Source organism: Dermacentor albipictus, chromosome 9, assembly GCF_038994185.2.
Source record: "Dermacentor albipictus isolate Rhodes 1998 colony chromosome 9, USDA_Dalb.pri_finalv2, whole genome shotgun sequence".
NCBI lineage: Eukaryota > Metazoa > Arthropoda > Arachnida > Ixodida > Ixodidae > Dermacentor > Dermacentor albipictus.
In genome coordinates, this window is record NC_091829.1 from 97,336,193 (window position 1) to 97,358,193 (window position 22,001).

General features: G+C 49.5%; 1 protein-coding gene across 4 annotated transcripts in view; it reads left to right on the top strand.

Moving 5' to 3' along the window:
* LOC139049542 (neprilysin-1-like) overlaps nt 1-22,001 on the top strand; it is a 120,681-nt gene that overhangs the window by 94,168 nt on the left and 4,512 nt on the right. For 2 of the 4 annotated variants that reach the window (XM_070525085.1, XM_070525086.1), the window contains exons 4-8: nt 13,449-13,722; nt 14,549-14,857; nt 16,592-16,998; nt 17,566-17,923; nt 19,112-20,756. In XM_070525085.1, coding sequence (XP_070381186.1) covers nt 13,449-13,722; nt 14,549-14,857; nt 16,592-16,998; nt 17,566-17,923; nt 19,112-19,414 — 1,651 coding nt within the window. In that variant the 3' untranslated portion in view covers nt 19,415-20,756. Of the gene's footprint in view, nt 1-13,448; nt 13,723-14,548; nt 14,858-16,591; nt 16,999-17,565; nt 17,924-19,111; nt 20,757-22,001 lie in introns of those variants that run through there. The other 2 variants (XM_070525087.1, XM_070525088.1) reach the window with 2 other exon arrangements.

Genomic DNA, 22,001 nt, shown 5'->3' on the forward strand with positions numbered 1-22,001 from the left:
TCGCCAGAATGGCAAAAGTGGTGCTTTAAGATAGATATCAATTTATTCTGGATGCGTTCAATGAGGTCAGAATTAGATTTGCTCATTGCACTCCCCTCCTACAGAAGCATACTCTAGTAGTTGGAGGCACACAGCAGAATTTCAGAAACACAAGAGGTGAGTGGAAATCATGCAATATACGGCATGCAATTCCAAGAGCGTGAAGGGCATCTTGTGTAATTATCTATGTGAAGAGAAGCTTAGCGTTTTGTCGAAGTACACACCAAGATCTTTCATTTCATCGACCCTAAGAAGTGGAGCATCACGTAGGGTGTATCAAAATTTCACATGGTGCGTTTTGTGCATATAACTTAATGCCATAGTGTTGGAAGCATTTAAGAGTACTTATTGCTTCTGCACCAGTTTGAGAGTGAAAAAATGTCTTTTTGGAAGTCGATGCAGTGGTGAACACTGTTGACAGTCTGAAATGTCGGCACACAAAGTCATGCTGTTCATTTATTAAAATGCTCTTAGCACTAACAGAAAGCGAGGAATCCCATATAGATTCAAACACCTGACGCACTGAAGAGGATAGATATAGGTCGGCAGTTAGTAACTGCACATCTAGCACCTGATTTTTGCATGGGCAATGTTCATGCTACCTTTCGAGTGCTAGAAAAGGTATTAGACTTTAGGGAACTATTGAAGATGCTTGTGAGAACGAGGAACAAGTATGCTTCCATACGTCTTAACCCTTTCAGACACCACTTTATCCCATTGATTGAAAAGTTGCTTTCACCACATCTCTTGCATCCTCAAAATCGTAGAAAGTGTACAGCTGCAGCAAATGTTAAGAATTTTCAATTGTTTAGCGAGTTTTGTCAAGTTTACATAATTTCGACTCCATGCGAAAACTCACTACAGGAACACAAAATATGAAAACATGTACTATTTCGTGTTTTGAAAAGCTTGAAAAGCACTTATCCAGCCACTTGACAATTATGCCTGGTGCACGACATTGTAAAAAACAATGAAAGAAGTGAACCCGCTACATACAACATACTGACACAGAGTAACAACACCCAGCCGTCTACCTTCCCACTCATTTTGTTAAGACATTCTGCACATTATTCAAAATTGCAGTACAGTTCCAATAATAAGTGTTTCAAATGTATGAAACACATTTTAAATACCATTACTTTCATCAGTGCTTTTGCTATTGATGCACGCTCCTGCTGTGCCCAATTGTGTAGACGGTGTCTCAAAGGGTTAAGCTCTGTGGAGGAAATACCATCAACACCACAAGAAAGGGAAAGTTTAAGGCACTTCATATACTTGGAAACAAGCTTTTCATTGACTGTTAGCATACACTGCGCCAGACTGAAAAGGAACGTTACTTGAAGCATATTTCACACCATATAGCAAACAGAAATGTACTGCAAAGGCATCAGCAGTGTTCGAGACAACACCACTATTTTCATGAAGAAGACGTACATCTTTGGCACTCCTTTTAGAAAAGAGCGCCCACAAAGACCCAGAAATATTTTGAATTAAGTGTCACGCTGGCTTCAACACAATCAATCTGGTCAAAGTGATGATTCTAATAATAATAATAATAATAATAATAATAATAATAATAATAATAATAATAATAATAATAATAATAATAATAATAATAATAATAATAATAATCTTAGTGGTAACTTGGCACACTAGACTAAAAAGAAGGCTGATGCCTGTATGTTAGAGCATCTGATAACCAGCCATCTAAAGCAGGCATTTGCAGGATGCAGAAGAGACTTCCTTCCCCTCCATGTGCACACACACTTGCTCAATAACACAGCACGGCACACACGCACACATTTGACAGGTGCACAACACACAGGAGTGCCAATGAAGTCTGGTTCCAAGGAAGGAGAATCCAAATCGCCAGGGGAGTGGAGAGAAAGCTCTGCATGCCAGATATAATGATGGAGTTGTGGTGTCGGGCCATAGAGGCGTGATGAGGGCTCGGGCTGTGCTGACCACTTGTTCAGACGAACTGAAGAAAGATTAGTGCTGTCCAGAGAGACATCAAACACCCTGCAGTATAGACTAGTGCAATGTTGCGTTCGTATTGCAGGGTGTGCTACTTGAGGGGTTTGAGGCAATCCTCGAAGGCTGGCATGAGCTTGTGACAACCGAAAAGACGGGAGTAAAGGGTGCCTATTGTCCGGCGCTGAACAAGCTTAAGTTTGTTAGCGTCGCGAGTTTGGTACGGGAACTATACTGATGAGCAGTACTGAAGTCGTGACAGAATGATAGAAGTGTAGAGTGCTCGGAAAACCTTAGGTCATCAGGGAAGGGAGACACGGGACACAAACCCAAGAAACGGCCGGTGCTTACATACAGTGCTGGTGACATATGCGGAAAAGTTGAGAGAACAGCTAAATGCTACACCCAGAATGGGAAGGGCCCGAACAGTCTTTATAGAAGTGCCTCCAAGGAAGAAGGTTGGACGTGCAGCAGTTTCGTTGTGGCTGATATGCATGGCAGCACTTTTTACGGTGCTACTACAAAGTTTGATATTGTAGGCCCAGTCGTTCACCTTTACGGAATGTATTTATTGTAAGCACACATGCTGTGCATCGGCATATTGTTGTTGTGGAAGCGTTAACTTGTTAATCAAACACATTCTGCGCAGATGCATTAGTAACTTTGTTTTGAGTAGATCTTTGTCCTGACTACAATCTATATTATAGCAGCAAGAAACATTTTAGTAGAGGCTGAAGGGATTCCAGCAGTTTAAGCATACTGACTGCACAAAACACTGATGACACCTTTTCACCTTCCCCACAATGCACTCACACGATCTACACTTTCCATAAGCAAAAAGTGAGATAAAAAATCAATTACAGTTTCATTGACTCAGTACTTGCTGATTCTGAAGCGGGCATCGAAGCAATCGTGATATACGCTGCTACATGCATAGGTCTTGCATGATGCAGGTCCTGCTATGCACTGCACACAGGGCACATGTTGCAAACAGATAATTTCTTTTTGCAGTGCTCAACTATAACGACACACTGACTCAAACATGGCTGTGTTGTCACGTATGCTTCAGTGCGTCAGTGTCCTTGACTGCTACACGAGCGATTTATGCCCAACTAGCCCAAAAGACGGACGCACTAGAAAGAAGTTAGTGAATGAGTACAGTGAACTTGTACTGAACTGGATTCACATGCCGAATAGAAGAGCGCAGTGTCAGATGAAACAGGCGGCACGGCTGATTATGTAAGTACTTCCAATAGTTCGGCGGAAGTTATCTTTACCACTGGAAACAGCGCAGAGCTTGCCCGTTAAACTTGAGTCAACCGACACCACACGAAACACGCCGCGGTTGACCAACCCAACTTCCACACGGTTCATTCACCACATCACAGGTCACACGAAGTCAAGAGTGCCATATTTTAAATCACTGCAGCACCAAACGGACTTGAAAATTCATTTCCTTCGACAGAGTTTCTCAGGTGAGTTCGTTCACTCGCCAGTTACGAACTCGATGGACCCGCTAGGCCTACGCGTAACGTAAACAACATCGGCGATAGGCGAGTGCTGATTATCCAGACTTCGGAACTCGTAAACATGTTTCCATTCGTTTTGAGCACAACAAAATGCACACACAACAAGCACGGACGTTGCGGTAATCGTGATTCGGTTGGCTGTTTTAGCAGACGATCGCACTGAGCCCGGCGGAACCCAGTGGGCAGGTTGGATTAGTCGGCGTCGTTCGAAGTCGCTTCGGATCCACGTCGCACTGCCACAACCCACGGTCGTCGGTCGTGTCGTCGTCGGCATACTATTACAACACTGTTTTTCAGGAACACTGTCGCGCGCGTCGTACGCCCAAGGAACTCGGACGATCGTTGGTGCCGTCGCCTTCGTACGGGCAGGTACGGGCGGCCATGTCAGGCCTAGTAGCGGAGTCTCCGCAGCCTCCGATTGGTTGACGCCTGCGACTCGTCGCAGCCTCTCATTGGTGCACGCCGGCGCAGCTTCGCCACGCGTCGGCAAACTTCAAGCATCGGCAGAAGGCATAATCGCTGCGCGACGTTCCGCTTCAGCGCGTTTGCGACCGACGCGTTGACGCATTTGACCCTTCGGCGCGCGCCGAAGCTTTCCAGCGCGTGCCAGTGGTTGGGGCATAAGGCTACTGAGCACGAGTTCGCGGGATCGAATCGCGGCTATGGCGGCCGCATTTCGATGGGGGCGAAAACACCCGTGTACTTAGATTTAGGTGCACGTTAAAGAACCCCAGGTGGTCGAAATTTCCGGAGATATCCACTACGGTGTGCTTCATAATCAGAAAGTGGTTTTGGCACGTAAAACCCCACAATTTAACTTTTTTAAAATAAAGACGCGCGCATGCGCAAATGCAATTACACATGCTACACATGCTACCATAACGCGCTTAACAAATCATGCACGCACTCCATGCAAGATAGCTTCAATCATCAAACAGATCGTCTGGTAAAGGCTGGTTATCTTAAGTAGTTGCTGGTGTCAGTGTCAGAAATCATCCTCAGAAGGTTGAGCCAAAACAGAAAAGAACAAAGGGTGGATTCGACGACAGGAAAGGAAAAAGTAAAAACCGCTGTAGTGCCTTATATTCATCATATCTTCCATAGAATAAAAAAGATAGCCAACAGAGCACGTGTCAAAGTAGTTTTCTCGGCGCCGGATAAGCTTGGGAAGATGTGAAAAATGGTTAACAATGAATTCGTTCCAAGAGAGTGCAACATTAAACATGAAAATCAATTTGTCTCTTGTAAAGAGGGAGTTGTCTACGCCATTCCATTGTCATGTGGCAGGCTTAATGTCGGTCAAACGGGGAGATGCCTTAATGCACGCCTGAGGGAGCACAACAACAATGTGCATAATACAGTAAAAGGGCATCTGGGCATCCATTGTAGAGACTGCGACACTAATGCCTGCCATCCTGACTTCGCTAGAACACAAATTTTAAGTGAACATAGTAACCAACTAACCCGTGAATTCATCGAAGCAGCGCACATCGCCTCGTCAAAAGACGCATGCGTCAGTAGCCCCTCCTTATCCATTACGTCCAAAGAACTAGCATGTTTAGCGGCGGAGAGGATATGATGATTACAGGTATCTCCCCTGTTCAGTGCAGCGTGTAGGAATGATGGTGGATATATTGCTACGGGACAGCCGCCACAGTGTGGCTGCACTGATGAGGGCGAAGACGACCTGTGTGCCGGCTTGATATAGCGTCGCCATTTTGGCCTCCGTGAGCTTCCCTGTAAATAAATTGTAAATAGTATTCGGCTTCAGCTTTAAGTAACATTAATTTAGTGGAGGTGGACGTTCCCCGTACCGGTCATGGAGCTTCGCAGCGGTCGCAACGGCAACAATGCAACTTAGGCTGCTGCTGGCGGCGCTTCATCTACGCAAGCGCCTCCGCCTGCAGCCCCGACCTACGTCGCCGTTTCGCCACCTCGGGATCCTGGTGTTTTCGACGGAGTCGACAGTCCTGATGTTGACGACTGGCTCCGCTTATACGAACGTGTCGGCACCAGTCACAGGTGGGATCCGACTATTATGCTTGCCAACGTGCTTTTCTACCTCGACGGAGATCCATTGGCGTGGTTCCAGACTCACGAAGAGGAGATCTCTACCTGGGATCTCTTCAAAGACAAGCTACGCGACCTTTTTGGCAATCCGTTTAGTCGACAAGTCAATGCTAAGAAAGCCGTTACCACACGTGTACAGACGTCGACCGCGTCCTACGTGTCGTACATTATCGACGTCTTGGCTCTTTGTGCCAAGGCTGACCCGAACATGACTGAGGACGATACGGTTAATCACGTCCTCAAAGGCATTGCTGACGACGCCTTCAACTTACTGGCATTTACGAACGTCACCAGCATCGATACCATCCTCAAGGAGTGCCGCCGTCTCGAGCGTGCTAAAGGCCGCCGGGTATCATAGCACATCACGCGACTTCCCAACACAGCTGCTACGTCATCCTGTGACGACCTGTTCTACCAGCCGTCGCGATGTGACAACTTGACCAGCATCATTCGTCGTGAGGTCGAAGCGGCACAGCCGGCGGCCCCTTCATTCCCGTTACCTGTTCATTCTCCGGTGACAATCTCCTTGATCCAGGCCGTCGTCCGTCAAGAGTTGTCCAACGTCGGCCTGCAATCCATTCGTTCCGTACGCTCGGAACCTTTGTCTCCACGCACGTCCCCACCGCGCTCTTCTTACTCTTCTTATGGACAGCGCAACCCCTCCGAATGGCGAACCGTGGACGACAAGCCGATCTGTTTTAACTGCCGACGCATTGGACATGTCGCTCGCCACTGCCGCAGCCGCTGGGCTTCTCCGACGCGCTATTATCCTGATTACCCCCCTCGCCCCTCTAGCACATTCTTTTCCTTCGCCCCTTCTATGTCCGCTCCATCATGTGACCCGGTCACACATTTGACACGACTCCGCTACTCCCGCTCGCCTTCTCCCTTCCGCCGCCAATCTCGCTCGCCCCCGTCACGCCGTGCTCCTTCTCCGACCTACTCGCCGCACCCCCGACCGGAAAACTAGACAGTGCAGCTTCTGGAGGTGAAGCTGCATTGACGACATTGGCACGAAATCCTCGCTTCACCTTACCCACGAAGAAGAATCTTTTGGACGTTCTCGTCGACAATGTTCCTGTGTGCGCGTTGATTGACACCGGGGCGCATGTGTCCATTATGAATGCTGCTATTCACCGTCGGCTCAAGAAAGTTCTGACGCCTGCCCCGAACCGAGTTGTACAAGTCGTCGACGGAGAGTCTGTCGCTATTGTTGGCATGTGTTCTGCCCGACTCACCATTGATGAGCGGCACACCGTCGTTCTCTTCACCGTCATCGAGCATTGCCCTCACGAACTCATTCTCGGTCTGGATTTTCTTGCGTATCATTCTGCCCTCATTGACTGTTCGGCCGGCTCACTTCGCATTGACTTGCCCCTTCTTGCCGACGCTGTGGACCCCCCTCCAAGTCATCTGAGCTGCATGTATTTTATTCGCGTACCGCCTCACTCTGTGACACACGTCGACTTGTCCTCACCAGCTCTACCTGACGGCAATTACGTGGCCGCACCAATTCCGGCCGTTATGCTTACACATGGTGTTATCGTACCGCACACTTTGCTGAAAATTACTGGCAAGCGCACCTGCCTCAGGGGATTTCCTTGGCTATAATTAGCGCTTTGCAGGATGATGAGGTCGAGGCATTAATAGTGGAAGATCGTTACAGCTCAGCCCATACCGTGAAGTCATCGCACGGTACTGACGTGGACATTAAGAGGATGGTTTTATCTGACCTTACACCTGCTCAAGCTGAACAACTTTGCCGCGTTCTTGTAGGCTATCGCGACATTTCTGACTTTGACAATAGACCCTTAGGTCAAACGTCCGTCGTGACCGATCGCATATATACTGGCGATGCGAACCCTATTCACCGACGTTCATATCGTGTTTCTGCGGCGGAACGAGCTGTTATCTAACAGGAAGTCAAAAAGATGCTTGCAAAGGACATTATCGAGCCTTCCTGTAGACCCTGGGCATCTCCCATCGTACTTGTCAAAAAGAAGGATGGGACGTGGCGCTTTTGTGTAGATTATCGCCACCTGAACAAAATCACAAAAAAGGACGTGTGCCCTTTGCCACGTATTGATGACGCTCTAGACTGTCTGTACGGTGCCACCTATTTTTCTTCTATCGCCTTACGGTCCGGCTACTGGCAGATATCTGTCGATGACATGGACAGAGAGAAGACTGCATTTGTTACCCCTGACGGCCTTTATCAGTTCAAGGTGATGCCTTTCGGTCTCTGTAACGCGCCCGCCACCTTCGAGCGAATGGACTCTTAGCTTCAAGGGTTCTGGTGGTCCACCTGTTTGTGCTATCTGGACGACGTCATGATTTATTCGCCCACATTCGACACGCATCTAGACCGTCTTTCAGCGTTTATTGACGTGTGCCGCCGCGCCGGTCTCCAGTTGAACTCGTCAAAATTCCATTTCGCTCGCCGCCAAATCGCCGACCTTGGACACCTCGTAGACGCCAGAGGCGTGCGACCCGATCCAGACAAAATTCGCGCCGTTACGAATTTTCCTGTTCCGAAGTCTGCCAAGGACGTTCGTAGTTTCGTAGGGCTGTGCTCTTATTTCCGACGCTTTGTGAAGGATTTTGCGACTATCGCACGTCCCCTTACCGACCGCTTGAAGAAAGACGCCCCTTTTTCTTGGGGTCCTGACCATGCCGTATCTTTTTCGCAGCTGACTACTCTCCTTACCACGTCTCAAATTTGGACCCGCTTTGACCCGTCTGCCTCAACGGAAGTTCGGACTGATGCCAGTGCTCATGGCATAGGAGCAGTGTTAGCACAGCGCTAGCGTGGACATGATCGCGTTATAGCCTATGCAAGCCGACTTCGATCACCCACCGAGCGCAATTATTCAATCGCAGAGCGCGAGTGCCTCGCTCTTGTGTGGGCTGTTGAGAAATTTCGTCCATACTTGTACGGACGCCCCTTCTGTGTCATCACTGATCACCACGCTCTCTGCTGGCTATCCTCGCTCAAGGACCCCACAGGACGACTCGCTTGCTGGGCGTTACGCCTGCAAGAATATACCTTCTCCGTGGTATATAAGACGGGACGCTTGCACCAGGATGCTGATTGTTTGTCCCGCTGCCCCGTCGACGAACCGGATGGTGCGGACGCCATTGCTTGCGTTTTCTCTGTGTCCCAGTTGCTTCAAATCGGCAACGAGCAACGGCGCGATCCTTCATTACGAGCCGTCATCGACCTTCTGGAGTCAACTCCTGGCGACGCCTCTCTCCGGATGCTTCTCCTTAAGGAGGGGGCATTATTCCCCCGCAATTTTGATCCACATGGCCTTGACCTTCTGCTCGTCATTCCATCGCATCTGCGTTCGACTGTCCTCCAGCAACTTCACGATGCTCCCTTGGCTGGACACTTGGGCGTCTCGCGCACATACGACCGTGTACGCCGTCGATTCTTTTGACCGGGTCTCGCCCGCTCCGTGCGGCGCAATGTTGCCACTTGTGAGCCCTGTCAGCGCCGGTAGAAGCCCTCCACACCTCCAGCTGGATGTCTGCAGCCGATCGACATCCCACCCGAACCCTTTTTCCGTATTGTTCTAGACCTTCTTGGAACATTTCCTCTCTCGGGCTCCGGAAATAAATGGTTCGCCGTCGCTACCGATTATGCTGCGCGGTACGCAATCACCAGAGCTCTCCCGACAAGTTGCGCTACTGACATTGCTGACTTTCTGCTCTATGACATCATTTTAGTGCACGGTGCTCCGCGCCGTGCACTGAACTCACTCACTGAACGTGGCCGCAGCTTTCTGTCGGCAGTCGTCGAGGACATCCTCCGCTCCTGCTCGACAAAGCACAAGTTCAGCACGTCGTACCACTCACAGACCAAAGGCCTCAAGGAGCGCCTCAACGGGACCATCACCGACATGCTTTCGAAGTACGTTGCGACCGACCACCACGACTAGGATCTTCACATACCATATGTGACGTTCGCTTATAATTCATCGCGTCACGACACCGCCGGCTATTCACCATTCTATCTCCTAAATGGCCGAGAAACCGTGTTGCCCTTGGACACTTTGCTGCCCTCGGCCACACGTACCGCCACTGAATACGCCCGCGACGCGATCGCACACACCGACCACGTGCGCCAGCTCGCCCGCACCCGTCTCGAGGCCTCACAGGAGCATCAGAGATGCCTCTGTGACTGCCACCATCGTGACGTGCACTTTTCTCCGGGTTCGCTGGTGCTTCTCTGGTCACCCGTTCGACGTTTGGGCCTTTTCGAAAAGCTGCCGTCGCGCTACACTGGCCCTTACCGTGTGCTACGACAAGTGACCGATGTCACGTATGAATCATCCCCACCGATCTCCCAGCGTCATCATCGGCTGCAAGTGACATCGTTCACGTGGCAAGACTAAAATCATACCATACACCCTTCACCGCGGATGTGTAGTATAAGCACCGGGACGGTGCTTCTACAGCGGGGGGTGATACTACGGAACAGCCGCCACAGTGTGGCTGCACTGATGAGGACGAAGACGACGTGTGTGCCGGCTCGATATAGCGTCGCCATTTTGGCCTCCGTGAGCTTCCCTGTAGATAAATTGTAAATAGTATTCGGCTTCAGCTTCAAGGAACAATATGTGTGTTTTTTTGGTTTCTCCTATTGGTTGGAGCAGTTGTATATGCTTCGTTCCAAGCAATAAACTTCAGTTGCAAGTCAGCGATCTTCCGTGTCGTTCCTCCCTGCTTGTCCCCGTGAACACCGTGCTGTTCCGTTTAAAATAAGTTTTTGGAAGGCACGCGGGCACCAGCGATTTCCCTGGAACTTTCCATAGTCATGTTAAAAGCCGATACGCTTGACTCGCGGATCAGATTTCGCTGATCCCCGACGGTGTTCGCCACCATCATTGTGGTCTGATTGTAGCCTGTTGTTGTGGCCACAGGTTCACTCAATAAAAACTGTTTCCTCAATAATAGTTTTCTGCTGAGTTCTTCACCGCTCTGCTAGATGACATCTGGTGGAAGTGTTAGCCCATTCATGTGCCGAACATCCCCACAAATCCCCGATCCAAGCCCTAAACCCGAGGACAACACCAACGTCGCCAAGGACCAGCGACCTAGCTGTAGACAACGACTGCTACCGGAGTGTGGACCTCTTCCTGAGAAGGCCATATGGATCAAGGCCAAGTCAACGACCCAATGGCAGTCCCAGCATCCATCATCCTGCTGCAACAACCTCGGGAACCAACAAGTTTCTGTGGATTACCGGCTGCAAACTCTGAAACCCGACTGAAGACATACGAGAGGATCACGATGTTCAACAACTAGAGCGGCTACGTCTAGCTGCGCCATGTCTATTTTTTTTTCATTGGAGTTTGCTGCTGGGACCTAGTTTGAGAACAGAGAGCGCCCTGGTTACTGAGGCCTATTTCATGAGAAATTCGTAAAGCTTTTCACCGGTGTCGTACAAAAGGAAAGGGCCGAACTTCGCTTAGGAATCAGGGTGCAACTACAGAACCAGAGCATCGCGATGTTCACGGACGAGGTGACTCGCCTCTTGTGCCATGCTGACCCTAACATGGCTGATGAAAAGAGTTCGGTTCTCGATTGTGGGTGTCAAAAAGCAACTATTCGCCGGATTAATACGCAACCCACCCAAGACTGTCGCATAATTTCTTCTGGAGGCCGCATCAATCGAGAAGACTTGAAATGCGGACCAGGCAATACAACCGCCGTGCGCTGACAACGAACTACGCCGAAGCTGAAGCGCTAAGCTCCGACGACCTGCTCGAGACGATCAGAGTGGTCGTACGGAACAGCTGCCAAAGTTGTGCCCATAGTCGGAGCACCAGGCTGATTTTGATTGCTGACATAGTTACTGGAGAGCTTCCGCGGTAATTGGAAGTACTGGAAGTTCCGGAATCGCTGCAACCCCAGCCGGGAGCGAAAACATAGGCCACCGTCGCCCGCTGTCAAGGTCCAGCTTCGCGACCACGCCAAGGCCCCACAACACTGAAATTCCATCGCCCACTGCCGCCGCCGCCACCAGCATGTCCGCCAGTGACCCTGTGCAGCTATCGAGGATGACGGGCATTCGGAGCACCCCCGACGAACGCCCGCTCTACTATCACTGCGGGGAAGCCCGCCATGTCTATCACCGATAACCATACCACGGTTTGGGACGGCGGGGGTTCGCCGTCAAGCGCCGTCAATGCACCGTGATCACAGAAATGTGAAAGGCCACATGATATCACCGACTACCTTGCCGCCACAGGATGGAGCCCTCAATGTTCGCCATCGCCCGGTAGATACCTGTCGCTGCAGCGCCGATCATACAGTGGTCCAGCTTTAATCCGGAAAACTAAATGCAGGAAACGACGGAGGTGGGGTTGCCTTCGTCGAACTGACGAAGATCATCTGCCGTCGACGGAGACGCCGAAAAGACTATGTCGACGACATATCAATAAGACGCCGCTTTGCCTACGAAGCCTGGAAGCAAAGAATACGCCCGCCAAGGAAGCCCTGACGACGCCACGTTAGAGCCACAGGTTAACATGACGCAGCTGTGATCCTATGCCCAAACCTAACTGCAACGCAAGAAAAAGAACCACTGGCTTCGGCGTGGTTCTTGACGCTCATGCAGTCAGCGCTTTAATAGACCCATCACCGTCCAGTTGAAGAAAGTCTAAACTACATGGGAAGGCCCTCAAATTCGGACCGCAGGAAGAAGCCTAATAAGTCGGACAGGAATGAGCGCAGGAAGAATTACCGTTCGTGGCCGAATTCATCCTGCCATTTTTGTTGTCCTCTTATAGTGTTTTTCTTGATAGAATTTGTGCAGTTCTTTTTCATCATTTTTTCTTTAGCTAGTTAAATGGTTGTTTGTGTTGCAACGCGGTCACCGAGATATATGCGCGCAGGCGATGGCCTCCTTTTTTGTCGCTTCTCTTCTTTTTCGGGGGAGAACGCCTTCCTTGGTCTGCCCATCTTATGGGCGGATCGCACTAGGAGTGCACGAGTACGCCAGAGCATACTTCATCGCTAGGCGTAGCCCCCTGCGCGCCTTATCACTAAAACAACTTCGCCGGGACGCGCGCTCCTACATGTTGCCTCTCTATATGTCTCGCTTAGCCTTTCCTCCTCTCCACTTCCCTTTGCTTAGCTGCGCCGATTTTTGAGCGGTCGCCGGGCACGGCTGGAACTCAAGCTTAAGCAGCTCCGCCGTTCAAAACATCCAGGTGACGAAAGCTTTATTCCCACTGTGTAATAAGCACGCAAAATCAATATTCCATGCAAAAAGAATAATAGAAATTAAAACTGAAAGCAGGAAAAGACTAGGTTTGGTAAGATATTAGCAGATATTGGACAGAGATAACGGCTCTGCAGAGTACGTGTACAACGTGGTAGTTGGCATAATAAATGCTCAATCAACCCCATGCAAAGAGCAAGAAAGCAAGCAGAAAAAGACCGTAGAATAGAAGAGAAAACCAGGCAACAACAATTAAACTCTTCTATCTATGATAAGCTACATCTTCGCGGATAATGATTGGTGTGTGATGGCAGCCTAATGATTGGTAGCCTAATGTATATACGTATTTTTCATAAGTTTGCACACGCTCATTGGTAAGTGTAGCGATCTGTACTTTTCGTAGATTTTGTTTGTGTGTAGTGCTGTGTCGCAGAGATGTCACCCAACCGGTCCCTAGTGCTTTCCATAGCTGGAAGCTCTGTTGGCCGTCGACATTGAATCTCTGCAATGCATGCGCGAATCCAAACCGACCCAGAGTTAGTGTACAGCGATAACTAAGCCCCTCAAGCCAGTGCTAACCGCGCGCGCGCTCCTCCCTTCTGCAGACACGAGGACGTCCCGGCTGAGGGCCAGACAGCGGCGCAGAAGGCGGCACGGCTCTTCAAGTCATGCGAAGACATCGTGACGCAGGACACGGACTACGTGCCACGCATCCGCGGATACATGCGCGACGCCAACCTGCACTGGCCGGAGCACCCCGAGACACGGGAGATCGAGTCGGTGGACGTGTTTCGCAGCATTCTTGAACTCAACGACAAGTGGGGGTGGCCCTGCCTGCTAGACTTGACCGCCGACTACGTCAGCGATAGCACGTTTGAGGTAAAAAAATCCACGGGCACTTTGCTGAGCTAAACTGCGATAGGCGAAAGCCTATCTATGACTGCCTCTGTTGCCGTTGTCTGAAATGTTCTCCGAACGGGCGCCACTGTGTCCGCGAGCATGGGATGCAAGCGAGGTGTCACCGGCTGTGATTGATAACCGATTTCCTGCGTCCTCCACGCACTGTGCACGGACACTCGTGAGTCACTAAAGGCTTACGCCTTAAAAAAGAAAGCACACGGTCGCATGTTTCACAATAAGAATACCAGTGGCGCAGACGCAGCTTGGCTCATCTTCCAATAACAAGGACGACCGAAGAGGCGTCGTGTGTTTTAAACATTGCGGGTGTATATAGTGACGCGTCATGCTAAACTAATTGCTATATTTCAGAAGTGCTAACTTCCCGACGCCCAGCTCGCACGCAAGAAGATCTTACTTGGCATGCTTAAGAATCGCGAAAAAGTTGTCATATATATATGTGATCTTACAGTTAGTGTCCCACTGCCAGACCTGGCGCCATCCACCTAATTGTGGGATAAGTATAGGCAGCAAATAGATTGACGGTTTCTCTCCTAGGTATCAAATGATGCTACTCATAAAGTATGAATATATCAGTATGGCATTCTTGTCCCAGATTTCTTGGACGTGAAGCAAGCTGAAGCAGAATACTAGAACCGCACACCGCGTAAGATTTCGAGACATTTCTTTTCGCTATGGATTTACATCGCATCAATGGTTTCGCTATTTCCATCGCAACAATGCTTTACCGTTCGAACAAACTGCTTTACTTTTTAGCTGCTCCTTCAGGTCATTTATCAATTTGCAGGTCTTCGCACGTCCTACCAGAGGCCTTGATCAGTTCCAGTTCCACGCGGCGACGCTTGGCGTGGGGTCGCCAGCCCATCGGACGTACTTCGATGCGCTGTATGCCCACTATGGTGGAGGCGTCCTGAATGGCGTCACCTTCGAAGAGATGCTCAGTTACGAGCACGACATCATGCTGCCGCTGCTAGAAGCGTACCACGCCCCGCCCAGGAGATATGTGTTCGAGAGGAATCACTCGGATACCTCGGGAACGTGGGAACGGTGGACCAGCGACATCGAAGATTTCTACGGTTTGACCGGAAACGAGCGGGTAAACCCACAACCTGCTATGTGCTATTTACTGTCTTCAGTGTTGCTGGCGATGTTCGAAGACGGGCTCTTTGACGCTGTTGCGTTAAAAGGCGGCAGGCGATGCTGCCCTGGTTTGCTGCTCCAGTTCACACTCTGGCAGCAGACAGTTGGCTATGACTGCAGTAGCGTCAAGCCGCGATTTGGCTTTTGTTTATCATTAAAGTACAACTGCAACGTCAAGCGTTTTTTTTTTCTGAGTGAGTTAGGAATCGCGAAATACTGCGGACATATTTATCTAAGGAGAGTCATTACAAAGAACCGGTGCTGCCAACAAAAGCACTTTACATTACAGACACACGAACGCTTTAGGTTACCATTGAAACTAATGGTGATTAAATTCTGCGAGCCCCATTTGCAAGCCGATCTCAGTTGGACATGGTTTCTGCTTTCACTGAAACCGAATGTGTAACTGTGCTATCATCAAATTAGGACACTGATCATTAGGACACTAATAGACGACAGAAACGGACGAGCGTTAATTACGTTTCAAGGAAAAAGGTAATTAACAAAATTGAATTGATGTGCACGAGTATTAAACAAGTATGCGTTGTTTCTAGTTATAGATTGTGGGAAGATTGACCAAAACTACGTCGTAACATCAAAGTCGAACCGGCAGACGAGATATATGTTGTTATTTCAGTTTCTTAATTTAATTATTATATATACCCCGGACACAAGGTCTATGCAGGAAGGGCTAAAGAAAAGAAAACACTGAACAAAACATGTGAACACAAAAAGTGCAAAAGTGAGAATTGTCACAAATCCAAGCGATTCTACTGATCAATGGTGCGCGAGAAAAGATGAGTATTTGAATATGCTTGTTCAATGATGGTTATGGCGAGTCTGTCTCGTTATTAATGGACGTACATAAATTGAGAAGTTGGATGCCACTTCGTTCCAGAATAAAAAAAAAGCTCACCCATATTTTACTCTTGTCTCATTCTGAAATTCATTATACCATTTCTTTCAACCCCAGGAATCGCAAAAATTGAATCGATACAGAGGCCATCGCTCATTCTCTAATGTCTACTGGGAAAGTTAAGTAACAAGAGCCACCATTGCTCATGCTCCTCCAGCTGTCTAGTACAGTAACGGCTCATACTTTTGCACACACTAATCAGCGCATATCTGTTTTTCCACCACGTGCGAACAACACTTCGTTAGCACCGGCTCACGGATTGCGAGATTCCCTGCGCCTCCCAATGTACGGCCTGCGAGCCGTATCCCTAGAGCCATAAGTCTAGATGCCATGTAAACACTACAGGCTATAAAATCTCTACGCGCCGTGTCCAGGCTGTCGACTGCGTACACCCTTCAGGCCACGCATAGGTCACAGGCAATCCCAAACTCTCAAAAGTGCACTGTGGACAGTACACCAGTACACCAGTAGCCAGCTACTTAAACGGCGTCTGACAAAGTGTATACTTACTTGAACGAAAAAACCAGTCAAAAACACAAAGGACAAGAGGAGAGGTTCACACCACAACGACTGTATACTTAGGAAGAAGGAAAAACTAATTAAGCGATCCCAACAAATATTCATGTCTTCGTGGGAGAAAGACGAATGCGAAATGTGGCAGAGTCCTTTACCACTCAAAGACAGGATAAATTTGTTGTCTTTTCTCCCTCGGTGTTCTCGACAGGCAAGATCGCAGCTCACGCTTACGCGCACCACACGCGCGCGCCCTCCCAGATCGAGATCGCCACCAGCCACCACGAATACTTCAAGCTGTTGATCGAGCTGATCAAGACGAAAGAGACCATCGTCGAGCTCATCATAGGCTGGATGGCCGTCCAGTTCACCGCGCGGTTCGCCAACCGGCAGCTCATCGCCAACCACTACAACACTCTGGAGGGCGCCGAGGAGTTCCACCGGAAGGGCTGCTTCGCCTTCGCCAGCTACCTCATGGGGGCCGCCCTGTTCCTGCCGTTCCTGGAGCGCGTCTACACCGAACCGGTGCGCACGGACGCGAGGCGCATTGCGAGGGAGGTGCGTCGCGTCGTGTACCAGAGGCTCGAACGCGCCACCTACCCGTGGGCCGAACTCGACGTGGCCTTCAAGTACATGGAGATAGCCCGAATGGACGACATCGAGGCGAGGTTCGGAACCGCATGGCGCCTTATAGTAAAGTGAATGGGAAGTGAAAGCGTTTTAGCTTTGCGGCGGTACGCTGCGGTGTATGCTCTAAGCCCAGAGGGGATGCAGCCTCACCGCTCCTATAATTGCCTATGTACCGCGCCTCACGAGGAATAGTCGGGGTGTGAAAAACCAGCGGCAAGTGAACCGAAAACCGGGCTGAATGCTTTTTTCGAACCTTCAACCCCAAGCTAAGCGGCAAAATTTTTCAGCTGTTAAGCAAGCGTGGCAGCTCGTAGAGCGCCACGCAGTAACCATTAAATAAGCGATAAAAAGTCCATTTGCAAGGACAATTGGGTGTTTTAATTTTCGAACACCCGAAAAGCGCAACCGCCGCGAGTTGTACACTCGTGTACTGTTTTGTAGTCCTCGAACTTTGCACATTTTAGTACTAATTTTGCGTTATATTCAGGAGTACAAAAGTACGCAAGCACTACAGGGTGCGGGGTTTGCGGCACTCAGAGGCAATTGGTGAGCTAGTTTTAAAGCTTACTCTTGTTGAAATTTCGGCGCTTTCGTACTCGAAACAGGTTCTCACAATACCCGGATATGGAGGCCAGCTTTGTAAAGAATCTGCGTGACGCGATTAAGGCCTACCGTCGGGCGGACATGAAAGCCATCGGCGGGATGCTCCAGCCATGGGTGCTTGAAAGCCACTTTTACCACCCGAATATTAGGCGCGACCGCTTCGACTACGCCCTCAAGCCGTCCATTTTGATGACGCCTATGTACCACATGACCGCGCCTACGGCGGTGCGCTTGGGCACCTTCGGCGTTGAAGTGGCGAAGGCAACGGTCGTGTCCTACATGGAGCTTCGATTCCAAGGCCATGGGACCGATCCCCTGGACCGCTTCCAATTATGTTTCTTCGGCATGGAGGATAAGCAGGTGTGTATGGCTCTAGGACATCTCTGTGGGCCAGGTGGTGCATTTCTGTTCACAAGGTGTGTAGCGCAAATGGACGCGACCACCAAAATATGCATGTACACAGGTCATGTCAACGCATCCTGGTGTGATTGTGTTTCTTTCTCTGCAAATCATGCTAGAAGGTTGGCCAGATTTTTTTAAACCGAACCCACGGGGCTCAAAACACAGGGCACGTCTAGTTTACCAGTACCTCCAAGCTACTAGGCACAGTTGTTGGGAGTTAGGTTTAGCGGAGGCAAGGAATACACGTTTGGACAACCAGAGAAGGTGAATCTACGGGCTTTATTAAGAGTAAAATCAGGCTTCCTTAGTGGCAGTAGTGGTGCTCCTGTCTTACAGCTACTTCGGTTCGAGCAGGCACAATGACCCCCATGGCGGGAACAGGGAAGTGACCAGCGCTGGCTACAGAGGCTCCTCCCTCTCTCTTCAGAAAGCTGGAGGCCTAGGTCTGAATGGTGAAAGGAATGAAGAGTTCATGTTCAATATAGGCTGGTTTCACGCGTTCACACGACACTGTCTCTTCTTTGCCGCGAACGTAAATTATCAAGGTCTTCTCTGAACGTGAAACCACACGAAAGGGGCCTTCGTAAGAATGAGTCAGTGGTGGCTTGCTAGACTCGCGTACGAAGTTACGGACGATCGCTACACATTTACAGAATATCCACCTTTGTCAGCCCTCATGTTATACTCCAACCACTTAGTGACCAAGGGTATAGATATAGGGGGCTGGATAGGGCATCCATGGAGACGTGATGAAGTTGGAGCGCCGTGGTAGACAAGTTGATTTCTTGCGCATTTGTTGATTTAGGTGGGTGACTGCGTGAGTTATTTAATCTGCACAGTAACCTAGGGCTTCAGTAGCATAGAGTTCATACTATGCGAAGATCACAATCCAAAATTGGCTTTTTTTTAGAGATCCATCAAATCTTACTACATAACCGCAGTTACGTAGCCAGGATTACATTATCGTGGATACATTACGCACTTGACGGAAGGCGGGGCGCGGGGACAGTGGGTTTTGTCGCACGTTGTTTCAACCCCCACTCGATAATTCCAGGTCCATTGACCTCCCCCCCCCCCCTTACGCCGCCGCTCCCTAATCAGGGTGCGCGCCCTAATTAAGGCTTGTCATTTTCCACGCTATTTCAGCGGAAAGGGGAGCCCACCCCCCAATGGATTAGTCTTATGGAGACCAACGTGGTAGATAGCGTTGCCCTGGACGTCGCGCTCATGGTTCTCAAGCTCGTACCGTCCTTCGACGAGGAACGGCTGCAGGACGTGCCGCTCACGGGCCACCAGCTCTTCTACGTCGTCCACTGTTACACGCTCTGCGCCGAAGAGAATGGAACGGCATTGTGCAACGGCCCCCTCAAGCACAAGGAGGACTTCGCGAACGTCTTCTCTTGCCCGCCGTACAGCAACATGCGATCGGAGGAGTGCCCAGGCTTTTGACACCGGAAACCCCCGCGGCACTGTATACCGCGTGGTACACCGCGATATGGTTTTCTTTTATAGCTATTATAACCATGTTCCCAAAACTGCGCTTCAAGCTCTCGGCATGTTTCGTACATATCGACAGTGTTAACAGATTTAGCGAAAGCGTATAGGTTTATACCCGGGCTGAAATTCTTGTTTCCTTAGTCTCATCCGACGGGTGATCAAAATATACAGCAATGCGAAGCCACCCTGCCTTGCTGATCAGGGAAAAAAGACAGTAACAAACAGGCTGCACTTTCCCTGCGCTAATCCTTCCGAGATCATTCTATTCACACTGAAGGGTTAACAATGGGGGATAGATGAAACCCTTTAGCATAAACCAGATGTGCCGGGGTAATTGTTTGACGCTTGTCGCGTGTAAAGTGCCCCTTGTTTATTTTCTTTCACAATTTGTAAAACGCATTTGCATTTGCCGCAAAACAGCAAGTGTCTTTTTGGTGTGGGTGACATAAAGCTCGCGCGAGTTACGTCATCCAGCCAACTGTCCCACATTGTGCAGCGCTAATCTCTGTGATTCCATTCGCACGGGGTATGAATTAGTGGATGACGATGGGACGAACTGATGATTCACTCTGTATCTCGTTCCCGACTGTGTGGTGTGACCCGTTAGATACTTTACGGCGCACTGCCGGTATTGGACAGAGGTTATATCTGGTGTTTTGTTGGGATGGGTATCTACCCCCTTTCTCCGCCCTCCTGTTTCTGCAGTTTTTCGTCATTCGCTATATATACACATACATATCCGTTTTTGATGCTCAATGGTGCGTACGTTTGAACAAGCGCAAATGATGTTTACCTCTTTCTAATGTTCAGAACGCCTGTGTACATGTAAGCTAATCCTCTTCGTGGTATTTTGAAAGTGTTCCGCGCTTTGCTGTGATTTTTGTGTTGCAGGAGAGTGCGGCATAAATCACGTGCCTGTTTGACGTTTGTGCCATGAATCCTGCGCAGTCGGCGCACCACCTGAACTCTTACTGTGACGCGTATGCGTATGAAAATTGACTTTGCTGAGATGGAACGCGCAAGGAGCGCTGCGATTGTGACGTCTACTTTCTACTTTTTTTTTGCACGAGCAAATTTTTAGCAGAGGACAGACTCTTGTTCTCCTTTTGGCATCAATGTGACACGTGTCTGAACCATGGTGCATATACGGACTACGAGTGTCATACTCCGCACGTTCCGTATGAGTTTATTGGTATTCCGTATCAAGATGACGACAAAAAGCGCAACTTACGTGTACGGTGTCACACACGGTTTGTCGTCCTCGAGGCTATAACAAACAGTTCGTTTATCAAAACCTTGTCTTCGGCTTGGTTTCAGCATCGGCCATTTGTACGTTGGAGCCTTCCTAGCTTTCGACCACTGCACCACGTTGATAGGCCACGCCAGGGCTTTTTAATAGGCCACGCCAGGGCCAGGGCGAGGAGCATTGACGGCGTCAGCGCTATTTTTATTATAGGTAGAAATGAACTACGCTGTATTCTAAAACGTGGAAAGGGAATAGTTGGGTAGTCTTGAGAGCGTTTACTGGTCGCCAAAACGACTCGACCCCGAGAACACCCCTTGAAATCAACGACGCCGCGCTGATGTACCGGCGCTGGGGTTTCGACGCGAACTTTCAAGAAATGAAACTTTCTCCTTCGCTTTTCGCCTTCAAGAATCGGTTTTCCCAAGTCATAACTTGGAATTTACAAGATTATAGAAAGAGTAGCCATTGGCTGACAAACGGCACATTAGAAAAGAAAACTTTGAGTGTATGTTGATGAAAGTGAACAGTAACTCGCATAACACAAATCAAAATACAGTTGGCGAAAAAGCATTACGAATTTAATCGCGTCGACCTTAGGACGAAGTCCTGAATGACAGAGCGAACTTTCCCGTCACTGTGCCTAATGGCAGCTTCGGATGGTCATTCCGGAGTGCGCTTGACCGCACCCGCATGGCCTTGCATGAGCCTGGTTCTTTTCTATTGCTCTCCTCCTCCGTCGAGTGCTCTCAGGCGCTCCGAGCCTTGTCCTAAGAGCACTCGTCAAGACTGAGAGCGTTTTGCGCCGCACGTCATCACAGCGCAGCGTCGCCGCTTTTGGCGATCTTGCACTGTTAAAAAAAGCCACTGGATGGCGGTTTCTTATGGAACGTTCGTCCTACCTGTGCGTGCGCTGTTCTTTCCAGCAGCACCGGGAACTTCGGCTGAGCGAAATTGGACGTTCGCTGTAGTCATGTGGTTCGGCGTCTGCCGTTTCATCCTGCTCCGAGAGCGGGTGGTACGTTCGGCTTGCCTGCTCGTTGTGTGCTTTTGAGCTAAAGAAAAAAAAAAAAACGTCGGACCGACACGGCACTGATTTCGAGGATCAAGGCGGCCATATTGAAGATACCATAAGAGCCGAGGCACCGAAGTATACCAAATACGCCACAGTTAAATGTAATCCAAGAAGGTGGAGCTGCAGTTTAAGGGTTCTTCCTCGTAAAATGAATCGTTTACCAGAAACAAACCTGTGAGGGTGCTAGAGAAGCTCCGAGTGAGTATAAAGATCGCACTTGA